The 14,944-nt window shown below is 36.0% G+C and overlaps 1 protein-coding gene and 1 non-coding gene across 2 annotated transcripts in view; one reads left to right on the top strand and one right to left on the bottom strand.

Moving 5' to 3' along the window:
* Positions 1-14,944, bottom strand: part of LOC112674652 (sodium channel protein type 2 subunit alpha) — a 134,874-nt gene that overhangs the window by 14,055 nt on the left and 105,875 nt on the right. The window contains 4 exon segments of the mRNA XM_049106274.1: positions 1,949-2,071; positions 6,250-6,423; positions 7,976-8,130; positions 12,928-13,048. Of these exon segments, the coding sequence (XP_048962231.1) occupies positions 1,949-2,071; positions 6,250-6,423; positions 7,976-8,130; positions 12,928-13,048 (573 nt within the window).
* LOC112674761 (U6 spliceosomal RNA) lies at positions 5,519-5,625 on the top strand. The gene has a single exon (XR_003145571.1). It is a non-coding gene; the product is annotated as a U6 spliceosomal RNA (small nuclear RNA).

Raw genomic sequence — 14,944 nt, 5'->3', positions numbered from 1 at the left:
ATGCACGTCGTGACATGGCAATAGAAGCAGTGTCAGCATGTGAATATCACAGTTTCTAAGAATTTGCAAACCATTAAAATTTATTATGCAAAACCTGAAGGTAAAAGAGAATAATACTTCAGGGTCAATTTCCAGGGCAAAAGAGAACACTATTAATAATTATTCTGAGAAAGCAAGTATCAGCCAGGACCATCCTAAGCAGTGTGGTCTAGGGTCACCTTAAGCATGATAAGTCGGGAGCAGAGAGATCAGAGCATGGAATTTGAACATGTAACAAGGAGAGAATGGTTTGGAAGTCAGGAACTCCATGTTCCAGTTTCCATCACAAATTAGCTGTGCGCCTTTGGGCAAGTTATTTCATTCTTCTGATCCTCCTTTGGGGAATCCCTTTCAGAAGAATATTTTCATAAAGCATTGCAATTTGAGCCCAAGGTTTTGACTTAATGGATTTGTTACTTGCAGCTTTCTCAATTAACTAGGGCTTTCAGAAAACATTTTTCAGCACTTTTTAAAATTACCCCTCAAGGAAATATTTAGCTAAAAATCTTGTTCTGTGAAGTGCACCTAACCTACAATCAGAAATAAACTATTAATGAACAGGCATGTAAAATATAAGAAATACATGCATCAATCTTCCTCAAATCCTTTATGGGATAAAAAGTACATACAAACACATACGTACATACACACATATAAACATATGAGTAACGATATCTTACAACAACAATACCAAAGGGTACTAGGCAAAAGGTACAACTCATTTACAAATTGGCACCTGGAAGATAATATTTTTAAGTATTTTTAAATGAAAGTAACTTTTAAAGAACTTATTACACTGTTACTATGAGAACTTCAACTCTGATAATTCAGAGGTACTTGTAGACTTGAAAGTTTATTTTTAAGTTCCCTACAAAGAATGCTCTGCCAATGAGAGGAGATTCTGGTTAACAGAGTTAAAAACAAAAACAAAAACAAAAACTGGATAGCAAAGAATAAAACATGTGTTTTCTAAGATTGCGAGATGTATGGAAGGAATTCTAGGAATTTAGGTTCCTAGTCCTTATCTATGCAAATCTGATACAGAAAATATGAGAATTATTCTATTGTGAAAGTTTCATTGCCCTTTTAAAATTAAAACTACTACCGCAAAAACAGCTATTTAAATTGGCAAAGTGAAAAGAATTTAACCGCTAATGATCCCTTTCTTTGTAGCCATGAGCACACACACCTACACGCATCATTGATTTCTGGTTTCTGTTTGCACCATTCAGAGAAGGTCCTCAAGTAACTATTTTCCAATTATCAGAAAAAGCACAATTTTCTAAAAGTTTCTTTTAGAATAGCTAAATCCACAGAGACAGGATGTCATCATTTCCTCTGTGCTGAGGTTGTGTGGTTTTGTGCCCCAGGGGATGACAAACAGCAGCACAAATTCCTCCTGGTTCCTTTGCACCACCTTCTGAGTATTAGATTTCCACAGCTGACCTACTTTTTAGCCACCTCAGCCTGTGTTTGAAAGCTAAAGGGCCAGATTCCGGTTTAAAAGTCTCAAACACATCATATGGAGCAATGAAGAAATGATGAGGAGTTCTTCAGGGTTTTAAATTACAGTGGGTGGAATTTCCCGCACATTTACAAATGGAATGAACATAACTAATTTTGACTCACATCGGAAGTCTATGCAACATGATAGAGATTTCCCACAGAGTGAAAAATCTACTTAGAAGCAATCTAATTGTTTCTAATTAGAAGCAATCACTTAGGCACTCTATTCTGAGTGTCTCCAACCGTGTGTCACCTTTACGGATGTCTGACAAATATTGATTGATCGGTTATGTCAGTATGAATGTATAAGATATAAATTCTCCATGGATTTCGAATTTCTGAGGTACAAAATGTCAATCTGTTCTGTTCTAATTCCAGTAAATTCTAAGGCATGCAGTCTTACCCTCATTCCTTCAAACCGGGATAGGGCTCTCAATGGCCTCAGAGCTCTGAGTGTCCTGAGGGATTTGATGGCGCCAAGTTCTGAGTAACCCAAGGCGTTTGCAGTCAAGCTAACCAATGAGACCTATACAGAGAAAGCAACACAATTTTCTCATTTACAGACAAAAATGCTTACCCTGTTCAACCTCGCTCTGTGCAATAAACCAGTAGTTCTCAACCTTTAGTGAGTATCAAAATCACCTGGGGGGTTTGTTGAAAACCCAGATTACTGGCAGAGTCTGGTTCAGATTTGGAGCAGGGCCTGAGAATCTGCATTTTGTCAAGTTCCCAGGTAAGGCTAAAGGTACTGGTCTGTGAACCAATTTGAGAACCACTACCATAAACCTAGGAGGAGGAAGCTATACATGTTTTCTTTTCAAGATTCTTGACAAGAACAGGTTTGTTTGTTGTTGTTGTTGTTTTTATAAATTAAATGTAAAACAAGAAAAGGAATGCCATTGGAATGCAATCTTCATCTACAGATCTGTAAACCTTTATCGTCTCTCATATTATTTAGCAGACCTGAAAGGGAGATGATTAAAACTTAGTGCACAGGTGAACTAAGCAAACCACTGGCAAATCTGAACACAAACACATCTAGAAAGATCTAGGCCTCTGACTAGTGGCTTTGTCTTTCTGTCAGCTTTAGTATGAGGGCATCAAACCATGAACTAGGTCAAATAGGTCAAAACCTCCCACTCCCCCCCAAAAAAGAAAAATTGCGATTTTAGTATGACTAATTAGAAATTGCCAGAACAATGTTTTCAGTCATTTCTACAGAGGACTAATATAGTTAATAGAAGCTCTAAAACCTCAACTGTAAAGGAAAAGCACTGTCATAGGTAGCACAGTAATGTCTGATTTCCTCTGAAAATACATAGAAAACTCTTTAAAACTACATAATCTAAGAAAAAGTATTTTGTCCTTGAGGACATTTGAATTTCAAAAGCAATAAATAAAAGTAGATGTGTAACATAGCTTTTATGAGAATGGTGTTAATGGATATTGAAAAATATTTTTAAGAAAAATAAAGCACAGAAAATTTTTACAACAAAACTTATTCAAACTAATCTTGCACATGTAATGTGAAATAGAAAAAAAAAAACCCTAAATTTGGCAGAAAAAAAAAATGAGCTACAAAAATTTATCTTAAGTGGTTTATATTTTTTTCCTAAAATCTAAACTTTTAATTTTAGGCCTTGTGAGCTCTCTCTTCAATGACAATTGAAAAATAAAGTTCCTGGATTATCATTTGTTGTGAAGATTTTCTGTATATAAGATATGAGGACCTGGGCCCTTTATATTCCCTGAAGACAGAATCAAAAAGAAATAGGCATACATTAAAGGATGAAGGATACGAGTAGGACATAAGAAAAAAAAATTCTGAACAGGGGCAGTATTTATTGGCTAACTAAAAGAAGTAGCAAAACTCCCAATTTGATGTGACTTGAGTAGCTAAATGTGAGAAGGAGATACATTTATGCTTTCTCTTTTTCCTGCAGCCATCACCTAATTGGTCTTTGGTCTCTAAAAAAAAATCCCCTTTCTATTCCATCATTTACAACTGCACCAAATTTCTCTCCCTAAAAGAGTGAGCTTTTCTTGTCACTTTCCATAGATAATGCTTCAGTGGCTTCTTTAACCAGAATAGAGGCTTACCTCTTTTCGGATGGCATCATGGGTTCTTACAACTCTTCTCCAACTCATCTTTCTTAGCTTGTCATCCAATCAGAAAACACTTTCACTCGCCCGGTGACACTGTTCTTACCTTCTAGGATTATTTGTTTCTTGAACAGGCCCTGCTTGGCATGCATTGGTGTATTCATGCTTTGGTGTCCCTCCCCAGATGTGTACTTACTGACATTCTCATCTCTCAAACTCCAGCTCACACAGTGCTTCCTCACAAAGCCTTGCCTCCTTCCTTACCGAAGTGAGTGGCACTTCTAATACAGATGTCATCTCCTTATATACATATCTATCCTCACTAGTCTACTGTAAGCTCCCACTAGCCAGGAAAATGACATTCATATTTGTATCTTCCACAACAAAATAGATGATCAAGAATATGTTTGATATAAAGCAAAGTATTGATGAGTTTAATACTGTCATAATAATTTTCTTAAGTCTAAGAAAGTAAATATCAGGAGAGGCTCAGTAATATGAGCATCAGCTACAGGGCAACTAGATTTCTCCTAAGAATTTCTTTATATTCAGGTCATATTGATTTACTAGCCTTTAATTTTACACAGATACATTATACATCAGATATTTTTATTATAAATTTACCAATGTATTATAACCACATATAGAAAGTAAAGAAAATTATCATCCGTAATCCAATTATACAAATAAAAGAATGGGGGCAGCCTCGGTGGCTCAGTGGTTCAGCACCACCTTCGGCCCAGGGTGTGATCCTGGAGTCCCGGGATTGAGTCACACATCGGGCTCCCTGCATGTAGCCTGCTTCTCCCTTTGCCTGTGCCTCTGTCTCTCTCTCTGTGTCTCTCAAGAGCAAATAAATAAATCTTTTAAAAAATTATAAAAAATAAAATAAAAGAATGGTTATAGTCTTGGTATATTTTTCCATTGTGTAATATCCAATCACGTGCAGTCTTAAGTATTTATTTATTTATTGTCTTCTTTTATTGCCAGAAAACTTTTAATGTAATTCTGCATGTAGCCTTTATATATTATATTTAATAGTATATTTGCTATAGGCAGATTAGGAAAAAATATAACAAAGATATTATTCTCTCTTAAATTCAAAGAACTCCCTTTTCCTCATAATTTGTTTCTTTGGTTTGGTGATCAGAAAGTTCATATTGGATTAAAAGTTGATATTTTTTCATTTGAAACTGTAAAAAGTAACTTTCTCCATGAAAGAGTCCATTTTTTTTTATTTTGCTAGCATGATATGCAAATTTTACATATCAAAATATTTCAAGTTAAAAGTATGCAATTTCCAAGGAATTACAATCAACAGAATATTATCTTAAAATGCACTACTTAGCACATTGTGCTTTCTTGCAGATTCCAGCATCTTCCCCCTCCTTTGTTGGCTGTGAACATTATCCTGTCACCTCCCCCATGTGCCTGTCCCCTGTCCCCACTGGTTTACCTAGTCTTTTCTAGACACATCTTTAAGTTTCTTTTTATTCCATGTCAATGGAATACTAATTTAAAAGGTATTTAAGAAGTAAATCTCCAGAACTAAATGAAGTGATTTTTAATTTTTTTGTTAAGATTTTTTTTTAATTTATTTTTTATTGGTGTTCAATTTACTAACATACAGAATAACCCCCAGTGCCCGTCACCCATTCACTCCCACCCCCCGCCCTCCTCCCCTTCTACCACCCCTAGTTCGTTTCCCAGAGTTAGCAGTCTTTACGTTCTGTCTCCCTTTCTGATATTTCCCACACATTTCTTCCCCCTTCCCTTATATTCCCTTTCACTATTATTTATATTCCCCAAATGAATGAGAACATATAATGTTTGTCCTTCTCCGACTGTTAAGATTTTATATTTGTGAATAGTGCTCGCTTTGGCAGCACATATACTAAAATTGGAACAATACAGAGAAGATTAGCATGGCCCCTGCGCAAGGATGACACGCAAATTATATTTGTGAATAAAAGGTGAGATCTTTCTCAAAATTGTCCATCAGAAATCAGACAGAAATCTTGTATTCTATTTTTTAAAGATTTACATTCGGGTACTCTATCTTACTTTCTTTTCACCACCAGTACAGTTTAATAAAACCTTTAAATAACTGGCCCAGGACAATCTATTTCAGTCATAGAACCATCATACAATTAAGAAGTGTGTCTCCTGCTTTTTTGACTTTCAAGTTTCTTTTTAATTAGTAATCCATCTGTGGGACAAACACTTCTCAATAGGCTCTGGTGATGACAAAAATACTAACGTCAAAGATAACCGTAACGAATTTAAATATAGTTATTGTGTCAAAGGTAAGGATGAAAACAGTAAAACTTCTACATTAATATATTATTCTATATAATTTGGTATTTAAATATTAATTTGAAATGAAATCAGTAAGTACAGTAAGGCAGCACTTGGTTGTTTCACCTATTAAAGTATATGAATTTAAATCAGTAAAAACATTTTGGAGTATCTTAGGAAAATGGGAATCATCATTTATATTTACATGAAGCATTTACTGAGTGCCTACTATGTGCAAGGCACCATTGCTAGAACTATCATCAGATGCCAATGGAAGGAAACACAAAAGTGCAGAACACTCACGTCAACAATCAGGAAATCCAGCCAGCACCAGGCATTGGTGAAATACATTTGAAAACCATATGCGACCCACTTGAGAAGCATTTCCAGAATGAATATGTAAGTGAAAACTTTGTCGGCATATTCTAACATGGTCTTAATGGTTTTTCGCTGCTCAATATATATATCTTCAAAGGCCTGTAAGGGAGAAAATTCCATGGAATTTCATTGTTATAAACTATCTCTCATTGATGTCTTAATAGAGGAAACTCGCTGCAAGCCTCTCCTCAGGTGCCTGTGTCTGGAAGGCTTCGTGTTCCCATGGTGGCATCGTGTTTGTGGTTACCTGCATGCACACTTCAGTCAACTAACACATTCAAATAATGTTTAAATTAGGGTGTCAGGTTATCCCAAAGAGCTTAAAAATCTTGAGAGACTGTCAGGTGCTTCTCTCTACAGCAGGAGGCAGAAAGTCTTGCGTGAGTAGATCTGCTTTATTCATTATGCTAGAATGTTTTCTCTCAGTAATGCAGATGTAAGGCAAAGAGACAACACCCCACCCCTACTTCCCTAGTCTGAGAGGAAAGAGGAACAGAGGATTATCACTTTCTCCTCTTTATTTCTCCCACTCAACCTGGGCACGTGTGTGGTGCATGTCTGGAAGCTCCCTCTGCATCATTTTGCAGAGTTCTTGGGACAGTTTGGGGAATTCATTTTCAGGAGCCTCTGGGTGTTCTGGAATGAAAAGATCATTTCTCTAATTCAGTCCTCTTATAGACAAAAAATATTAGGATAACTTGGTGGTCTGGATTAAGAACAAAAGAAAAATTTCTTTTTTGGAGAAAAGGAGGATCTGGGCTTGTGATCAGGGCACAAGGGCCTCAAGTTTTTTTAGCTTAATTTATAGCTGAAGCTGAAGCTCCTCAGAAGCCAGGCACTGCACCAGCATGTTGATGCACTTTGGTGAGCTTTCACTGGGTAAAACTGAGAAGCAAGAGCTAAAACAGCAAAGGCATTAGTTACTGGTGGGACTGCAGAGTTCCCTCTCTTTTGGCATTAAAAACAAAGGGCTGCCTTCTTTGTTCAAGTATATGGCAAGATGCAGGATTCTTAGTCAATCAGAGACAGGTTTAGAGACCTTCAGATGCGAGGCTAGAATCCAAATGAAATCAAGTCACCAAACCCTGTAGTGACTAATTGAAAAACATAAAAGAAATACAGCCGTATTTGTATCACCAAATAGGAAAATGGGTCATATTACTTTCATATGTTAATTCATATTTTGACCAAACTGACCCTTCATTGAATGAAATTGGACATAAGTTTTAATGCTTTCACTTTGCTACTAGTCAGTAATTAAGTCAGTCTACTATTTGCCACTCACTGTGATTGGCATTAGTGAATCAGCATGAACAAGACAAGTGAATTCCCTGCAAAATGAAGCTTATGTTAAGCAGTTTGATATTTAGCTGATAATCTCATGTCTGCATAATGACTCTTAGAAGAACTCCTCTGATGACTCAAAGTCAGAAAAATCTTTCTTTCAATATTATAAGAAACCACACTTACCTGAGTTTGATTCACCTACTCCATAGCAACAATAATTGCTATTTACTGAGGCTCACCCTGTGCTAAGAATATCACATGTCTCTTACTTCACAAGCACCATATTAAAGAAACATTTAATGAGAGGTTAATTGAGGCAAAAGATAAAGAGTTTCAGTAAAGAAGCAGATCATACATCACCTACCAGTGCCCCACTGCTGAGAAGAATCATGAAGACAATGAAAGTTTCAAACCAGTTGTGCTCCACTATCTTATAGCAAGTTTTTCTCAAGTTCCACCAGAGCTTCCCTTTGCCTTCTTCTATGCTTATCTGACAACACTTGAACTTCCGTACACAGTCTACAATAAGTCAAAGTAAATGAAGAAAAAATAATTACTCTTTGATTATATACATTTGTATTGGTAGGGGACTCATCTACGTTATTATCTGATACATTGTAAATAACTTTTTAAAGATGCTTCCACTTACACAAATAGAAATCATCTGTAAGTTTTTTAAATCGTTCATTCAACAAATATTTTTTATGTATATGTGATTATTGTAATGGATTATATTACATCAGAAAAACACACAGAAAAACAAAAAGAAAAATAAAATCTCCAAAGGTTGATATTTTTATCAACCTTGTCCTATGATTCCATTTTTTTTTTTTTTTTTAATGATAGTCACAGAGAGAGAGAGAGGCAGAGACACAGGCAGAGGGAGAAGCAGGCCCCATGCACCGGGAGCCCGACGTGGGATTCGATCCCAGGGTCTCCAGGATCGCGCCCTGGGCCAAAGGCAGGCGCCAAACCACTGCGCCACCCAGGGATCCCCTATGATTCCATTTATATATGGACATTTGAATCTAAATAGCTCACTTAATAGTATAATATATACATTTCCCTTTTACTGTAAGTAAATTGAACTGTGAAAAGTTGCACAATATTTTCTAAATAAGATTACCAGACTTAACCAGAATTTATATAATTATTCCACTATTATTGAATATGTTGCTTTAATTCTGGCTTTTTTCAACAACAATATCATAAACACCTTTGTGTAATTTGTAGGATTACTAGCCCAAAGGCATATCAACAAATATCTATTGAATATCTGTTGCATTCAAGGAATTGTACTGGACAAATAATAATATTAGAATGAGTAAACATAATCTTTCTATTAAAAAGTGTGCATTTTAGGGGTGTTTGGTGGGGGGTTCCTGGGTGACTCAGTTGATTAAGCATCTGTCTTTGGTTCAGGTCGTGATCCCAAGGTTCTGGGATCAAGCCCTATGTTGGGCTCCCTGCTCAGAGGGGAGTCTGCTTCTCCCTCTGCCCTTCCCCCTGCTGGTACTCTCTTTCTCTTTCTCTCTCAAATAAATAAATAAAATCTTTTTAAAAAGAGGGGGGCGCCTGGGTGGCTCAGTCCGTCAAGCATCTGCCTTCAGCTTAGGTCATGATCCCAGGGCCCTGGGATGAGCCCCCTGTCAGGTTCCCTGCTCAGCGGGAGTTTGCTTCTCTCTCTCTCTCTCTCTCTCTCTCTCTCTCTGCCTCTTCCTCGTCCCCTTTTGCTCTCTGTAAATAAAATCTTTAAAAAAGGAGTGTGCATTTTAAGTAGGAGAATTTTGCTCACAAATTCTATAGTTATAGAAAGCAAAAAAAATCATAAATTAAACAAGGTGCTTGAAGAGTTGATTGGTATAGATTAATTTCTGATATTGAGCTTTATAGAAGAAATGAATTTAAGGTTAGGCAGTGAGGGATATGTAAGAACAGGTCTGGAGAAATAATGACATCAGTAAAACTTAATGATAGGTCTAGAAGTTGCATGAGGAGAGAATTAGCAGTCAAGATTAGAAAAAAACAGAGCCTATCTGAAAAAAGGACCTGAGTGAGTCAACTGGAAAATTTAGATTTTATATGCTGTCCGATGAGTAAAACACTGAAGGATTTATTTGAGAGTTGTGGAGATATACCTGATAAGAACACTGATTGAGAATGATTCCTGCCTATTCAAGGCACTGGATGGATAGAAAAAAAAGAAGTAGAAAAATAAGTTAAGGGTCCATGAGACTCAATCAATTGAACACTAAGAAAGTAAAAACAAGGGTAATAGAGGTGACAGTGGTCAGGAATCAGAAGATATTACAGCTGATAGGACCTGGCAGCACACAGAATAGGGGGAGGCTGGGAGGTGGGAAAGAGATGAGTCATGAGATAGGGTTTTAATCATGAAGAGGGCTCTGTTCAATGAATGGAAAAATAGAAAACTCATCTTGAAAAGAGTATAGTATTTTACTGTATAAATATTTATCAGGGCAGCCCGGGTGGCTCAGCGGTTTGGCGCCACCTTCAGCCCAGGGCCTGATCCTGGAGACCCGGGACTGAGTCCCATGTCAGGCTCCCTGCATGGAGCCTACTTCTCCCTCTGCCTGTGTCTCTGCCTCTCTCTCTCTGTGTCTCTCATGAGTAAATAAATGAAATCTTTAAAAAAAAATATTTATCAGATGCTACTTTATAATGCCACTCAGCCAGATCATATCCTTTGTTTCATGAAAATTAATGATGTGTTATAAAATGTTATTAGCTTCTCAACTAATAAATAAATAGTATTGTATTTGTTGTTTCTTTGAGGGCAAGATATTTTTTCATATTCCCAAGAGATCAAGACTTACATGCCCTGAAAATATTCATTGTATTAAATTAAATGGAATAAAATTCAGTTTTTTTTTTTCTCTAAAGAGGATATGAGATGAAAAGAACAGTTTAACAGGAAAAGATCAATTTTAGCAGGAATGATGAATGCCAAATTTGAGGCACTGGTTTATTTCTGAGAAGAAAGGAAGAAAATGAGATAAGGAAGGGGAACAAAATGGGCCTAATCTGTATTTGTTTTATTCTTAAATAAAAAATCTGAAGCAAATACGACAAAAGTATTCAAAGTGTTAAAGTTGGTTGGCAGACATCTATGTATTATTCATTATTATTTTTTACAATGTTATATTTTTCTATATCCTATATAGAATATATTCTATAGTATTTCATACTTAATTTTTTAAACTTTACAAATGACAAATGTTGATAATACCATAATTATTATTACATAATTACTTATTATTATAGTATATATGCATATATTATCACCCTAAAAATGAGCTGGTAAGAAATTGTCTGGTAAAAAGTAAAAGATAATACCACAAAGATTATTTTTGTGATATACCATTAGAATGTTCGTGAAGTCATTTATTCTTTTTTTTATTTTTATTTTTTATTATTATTTTTTTTATTTATGATAGTCACACACAGAGAGAGAGAGAGGCAGAAACATAGGCAGAGGGAGAAGCAGGCTCCATGCACCGGGAGCCCGATGTGGGATTCGATCCCGGGTCTTCAGGATCGTGCCCTGGGCCAAAGGCAGGCGCTAAACCACTGCGCCACCCAGGGATCCCAATTTATTTTCCCATAATCAAGTAACTGCATTGGAATGTATGCAGACTTTTTGAAGAAAATAGTAGAGTGACTTCCCTCATTAATTAAGCTGAACATATAGCTCTCCCTCTGAAATTATTTAAAAATTGACAATTAATATTTAGGTATTTATTTGCATTAAATGTATTAAAGTCCAAAATCAATAGGTATATGCAGCATCACCTTCTGTAACAACCTTGAAAGAATCCATTGACATCAACTGTGATCTCTAACATCTGTGCAATTATATATTCTAAAATTTGCTTAAAGTTTAAAACAGCTTTAGTGTTCTTAATGTAAACATGCATAACCCAAGTGAAACACTTCTAGAATTAGTTGTATTAAAATTGCATTATTAGTAACAATTTGAGGTGGTCACTATTTTTATTTTTATTTATTTATTTTAAGATTTATTTATTCATTTTGGAGGTGGGGAGGGGCAGAGGGAGACAGAGAATTCCAAGCAGACTCCATATTGAGTGCGGAGCCTGAAGCAGGGATTGATCTCACAACCCTGAGATCACGACCTGAACCAAAATCAAGAGTTGGACACCTAACTGACTGAGCCACCCAGGCGTCCCTGAAGCAGTCACTATTTGTAAAATAAACTTGTACTTAAGCAACTGCTATATGGTATTGAGTCTAAGACATGATATGCATTATTAAATAGCTGTTAACTAAAAAATGAATTAAATGTGAAGTGATATCCAGAGTTTTAGAGAAATGCTTCTATACCTACAACAGGGATTTATATAAGAAATGAAAAGAATTGCATATCTTGTGCTATTGTACTAAATTTTTCTGCCTCTTCAATCATTAATGGTACATTCCCACACAGTGTGGATTGGCCAAGTGACTTTGCTTTGGTGAACAGGACAGAAGCAACACTGACATAAGAAGAGACTTGGTGGTTAGGTTTCCTCTCTCGCTACTGTGCCTTCACCCCCAAGAACATGCCTGGCCACTGTGTGGAGGACAGGATAAGAGTGGAGTGGAGCTGAGTCAGCCCAACAGTCCTCAGGCTCGGAAGAGAGCCCATCCAAGATCAGCAAAACCATCTAACTGGCCATGGACTTGTAAGCAAAAATACATGGTTTTTTTTTGCTATATGCTAAGAAGTTTTGGGTTGTTGGATATACAGCATTATTGTTCAAGAGATAACTGATCCATATGTCAAATTACACAATTTTAGCTTTCTTTAGAAAATCCTCGATATTATTGCCCCAATGGCATGGTGTCCCATATTATAAAACAATATCATGTTCTGGCATTTCATTATCTATTATCTACTATCATTCAGAACTAGTAAAAATGTTAATTCTGACAGATACAAGTAACCATTACTCACGGACAGTTTTAAATGCACACTTAACCAATTACTCCCCATTGTAAACTGACAACACAGGAAACAACATATTACTTCTTTAACCTTAAATTTTTTTCTTTCTTTTTTTTTTTTTTAAGGCTAAAGATATGTTTGAGTCAGCATTCTCTGATTAGATATTCTAGAAGGCCACCAAAACCCCCATATAGTTAGCGGCATTTCTTAATTGAACAGGATGCACAAAAATAGGAATGTCTGATTATATAACTTAAATCCTATATTTTACAAGATAATAGATATAGATGATTAGAGGATGAGGAAAGAGGTAAGAGAGGTCCAGTGAGCTCGATGCATCCACTTACCTTCCGTGAAACAGGCTTCAGGTTCAAGAGATTCCTCGGGTTCTACCTCAGGTTGCTCTCCCTCAGCGGGAGCTCCTATATCAACTGTGCTGCCTTCAGATGAACTAGTTGCATTTAGCTTCTGAAAATCAATTCCACAGAAAAGCTTTTAAAATATTTTCTTTAATCGATAATATAAAAATTCAAAAGGCGTGCCCTCAAGTCTTCCGTACTCATTTCCTTGATCTGTAATTCAAGAATATCTTAAACATAATGCCAGTCCGCTTTAGTAGAGGTGGGGGTCACAAGATTAGATGTAGTGCCACAGCATATATCTTTTTTTCTTTAAAAATATGGTGCTAACAACTTAAATAATTTTTGGTTAAGCCCATGTATGGAGATTCTAAATAAAATCCTGAGGAGAGCTTATGTAAGCTGCCAGAGTCATATGGTCATCTGTAATCTTGCTTTTGTAAATTAGCTTACAAACGGTATGGTTTGTTTTATTCTAAAATTGTGACCCAACCAACGAAAGCTGCACAAGTGTATTTTCATGTCAAATGCAGAAAAGATTGATCCAATGCACATAAACAGCAACGATCTAAATTTATCCACTTTTCATTGACATGAAAACATATACCACTAGTTGTTATTAAATGTATTCTATAGTTTTCTAATTCAAAAAAGAGCAGCACATTGTTAGCTTTATAGCAAGAGCTGGTATTTTGCATTCTCTTTGGCCAATGCACTCCTGTGCTTCATTGTGCATTTGGAAACTACTTGTTACTCTGGCACTCTTACCTGTCCTGTTGATACAGGGAGAAATGAATCTTTGGCAGTCGTTTTGGTTTCCTTTAGGCTACATCAAATACCACCAAAAGAAAAATGTAATAGAAAGAAGTTGGTTTAAATCCTGACATGCAACAAACTTTAGCCAGGTCAGGGTGTTAAAGGGATCAGCTACTGATAAAGGGGTAACCAGTCTTTAGCCTGGTCTTATAATGCTGCAGGAATGACACAGGGCCAGGTATGAGTGCCACATGGAATCAGAGTAGTTTGGGCCACAGCATTCTCAGACCTGTTACAATGTTATTACCATTAGTGCATAACATCAGGAAATGGCTGAGCTGATAAGAGCTACGTTATAAAGGGGGATGAGGTAAGCACATGATAAAATGCACACTGAAGTATGTTGAACTACTACAAGATGGATATTGTAGTCAGTACTAGAGACACTCTACTCATATTTGAGCTAAGAATTATGTGGATCTGCTCCAGGAAGATAGTTCCCTTATTTTATGAAAATCATTTTCTTGAAATAAACTATATACGTATGATAAATATGAGCTTGAAAATGCTTTTGTCTTGTGTAATTTAACGTTATTGGTGATAGAAGCCTAAATATTAGATATGTCTATCTTCTTAGAACTAGTTTCAGGGCTATTTTTTAATTTTACTGAAAAACAGTTAAATCAAGGATCATACATTATAAAATACTTGAGGTTTGTTGAATTCTTTTTCTGCTCACCAGGTGTATCACAATACTAGACAGATAATTATGATATCTTTGTCCTTAAAATTTGCATAAATTTTGTTTTAAGATGAAATGTCAAAGTAGGAATATTTATTACCTATGTTTTAATTTTTTACACTTTTAATTTCCTATCCTTTGTCTTTTGGTTAGATCCTTTGATAATATAGCTGTGTTCACATACATGTAATTGATAAAGAAATGACCAAATTATCCTCAGTCCAATTCATCTGAAACACATAAAATTGTTACATATTCAGGACCTGAAGATACTGATCTTATCTGCAGGATGTTGAAACATGGTAATCGGAATAATTGAAGCTTAGTCATACCTAATCTAACCGCAAATAGTCCACAATAAGAAGTGAAAACATTCGTTTTAGGAAAAAGGATAGCACTGTAAATACAGATTGGGAGAAGACCTGGGTGTGAACCAAGGAAAAAAATGATGCTCCATATTCAGAGTACTTCATATGCTCAGGCTGGCATTAGTGAATGACTGTGTTA

The sequence above is a fragment of the Canis lupus genome, chromosome 36 (genome assembly GCF_003254725.2).
Source record: "Canis lupus dingo isolate Sandy chromosome 36, ASM325472v2, whole genome shotgun sequence".
Taxonomy (NCBI): Eukaryota; Metazoa; Chordata; class Mammalia; order Carnivora; family Canidae; genus Canis; species Canis lupus.
Note: the sequence above shows the minus strand (reverse complement) of the source record. Positions and strands in the feature narration are given on the sequence as shown.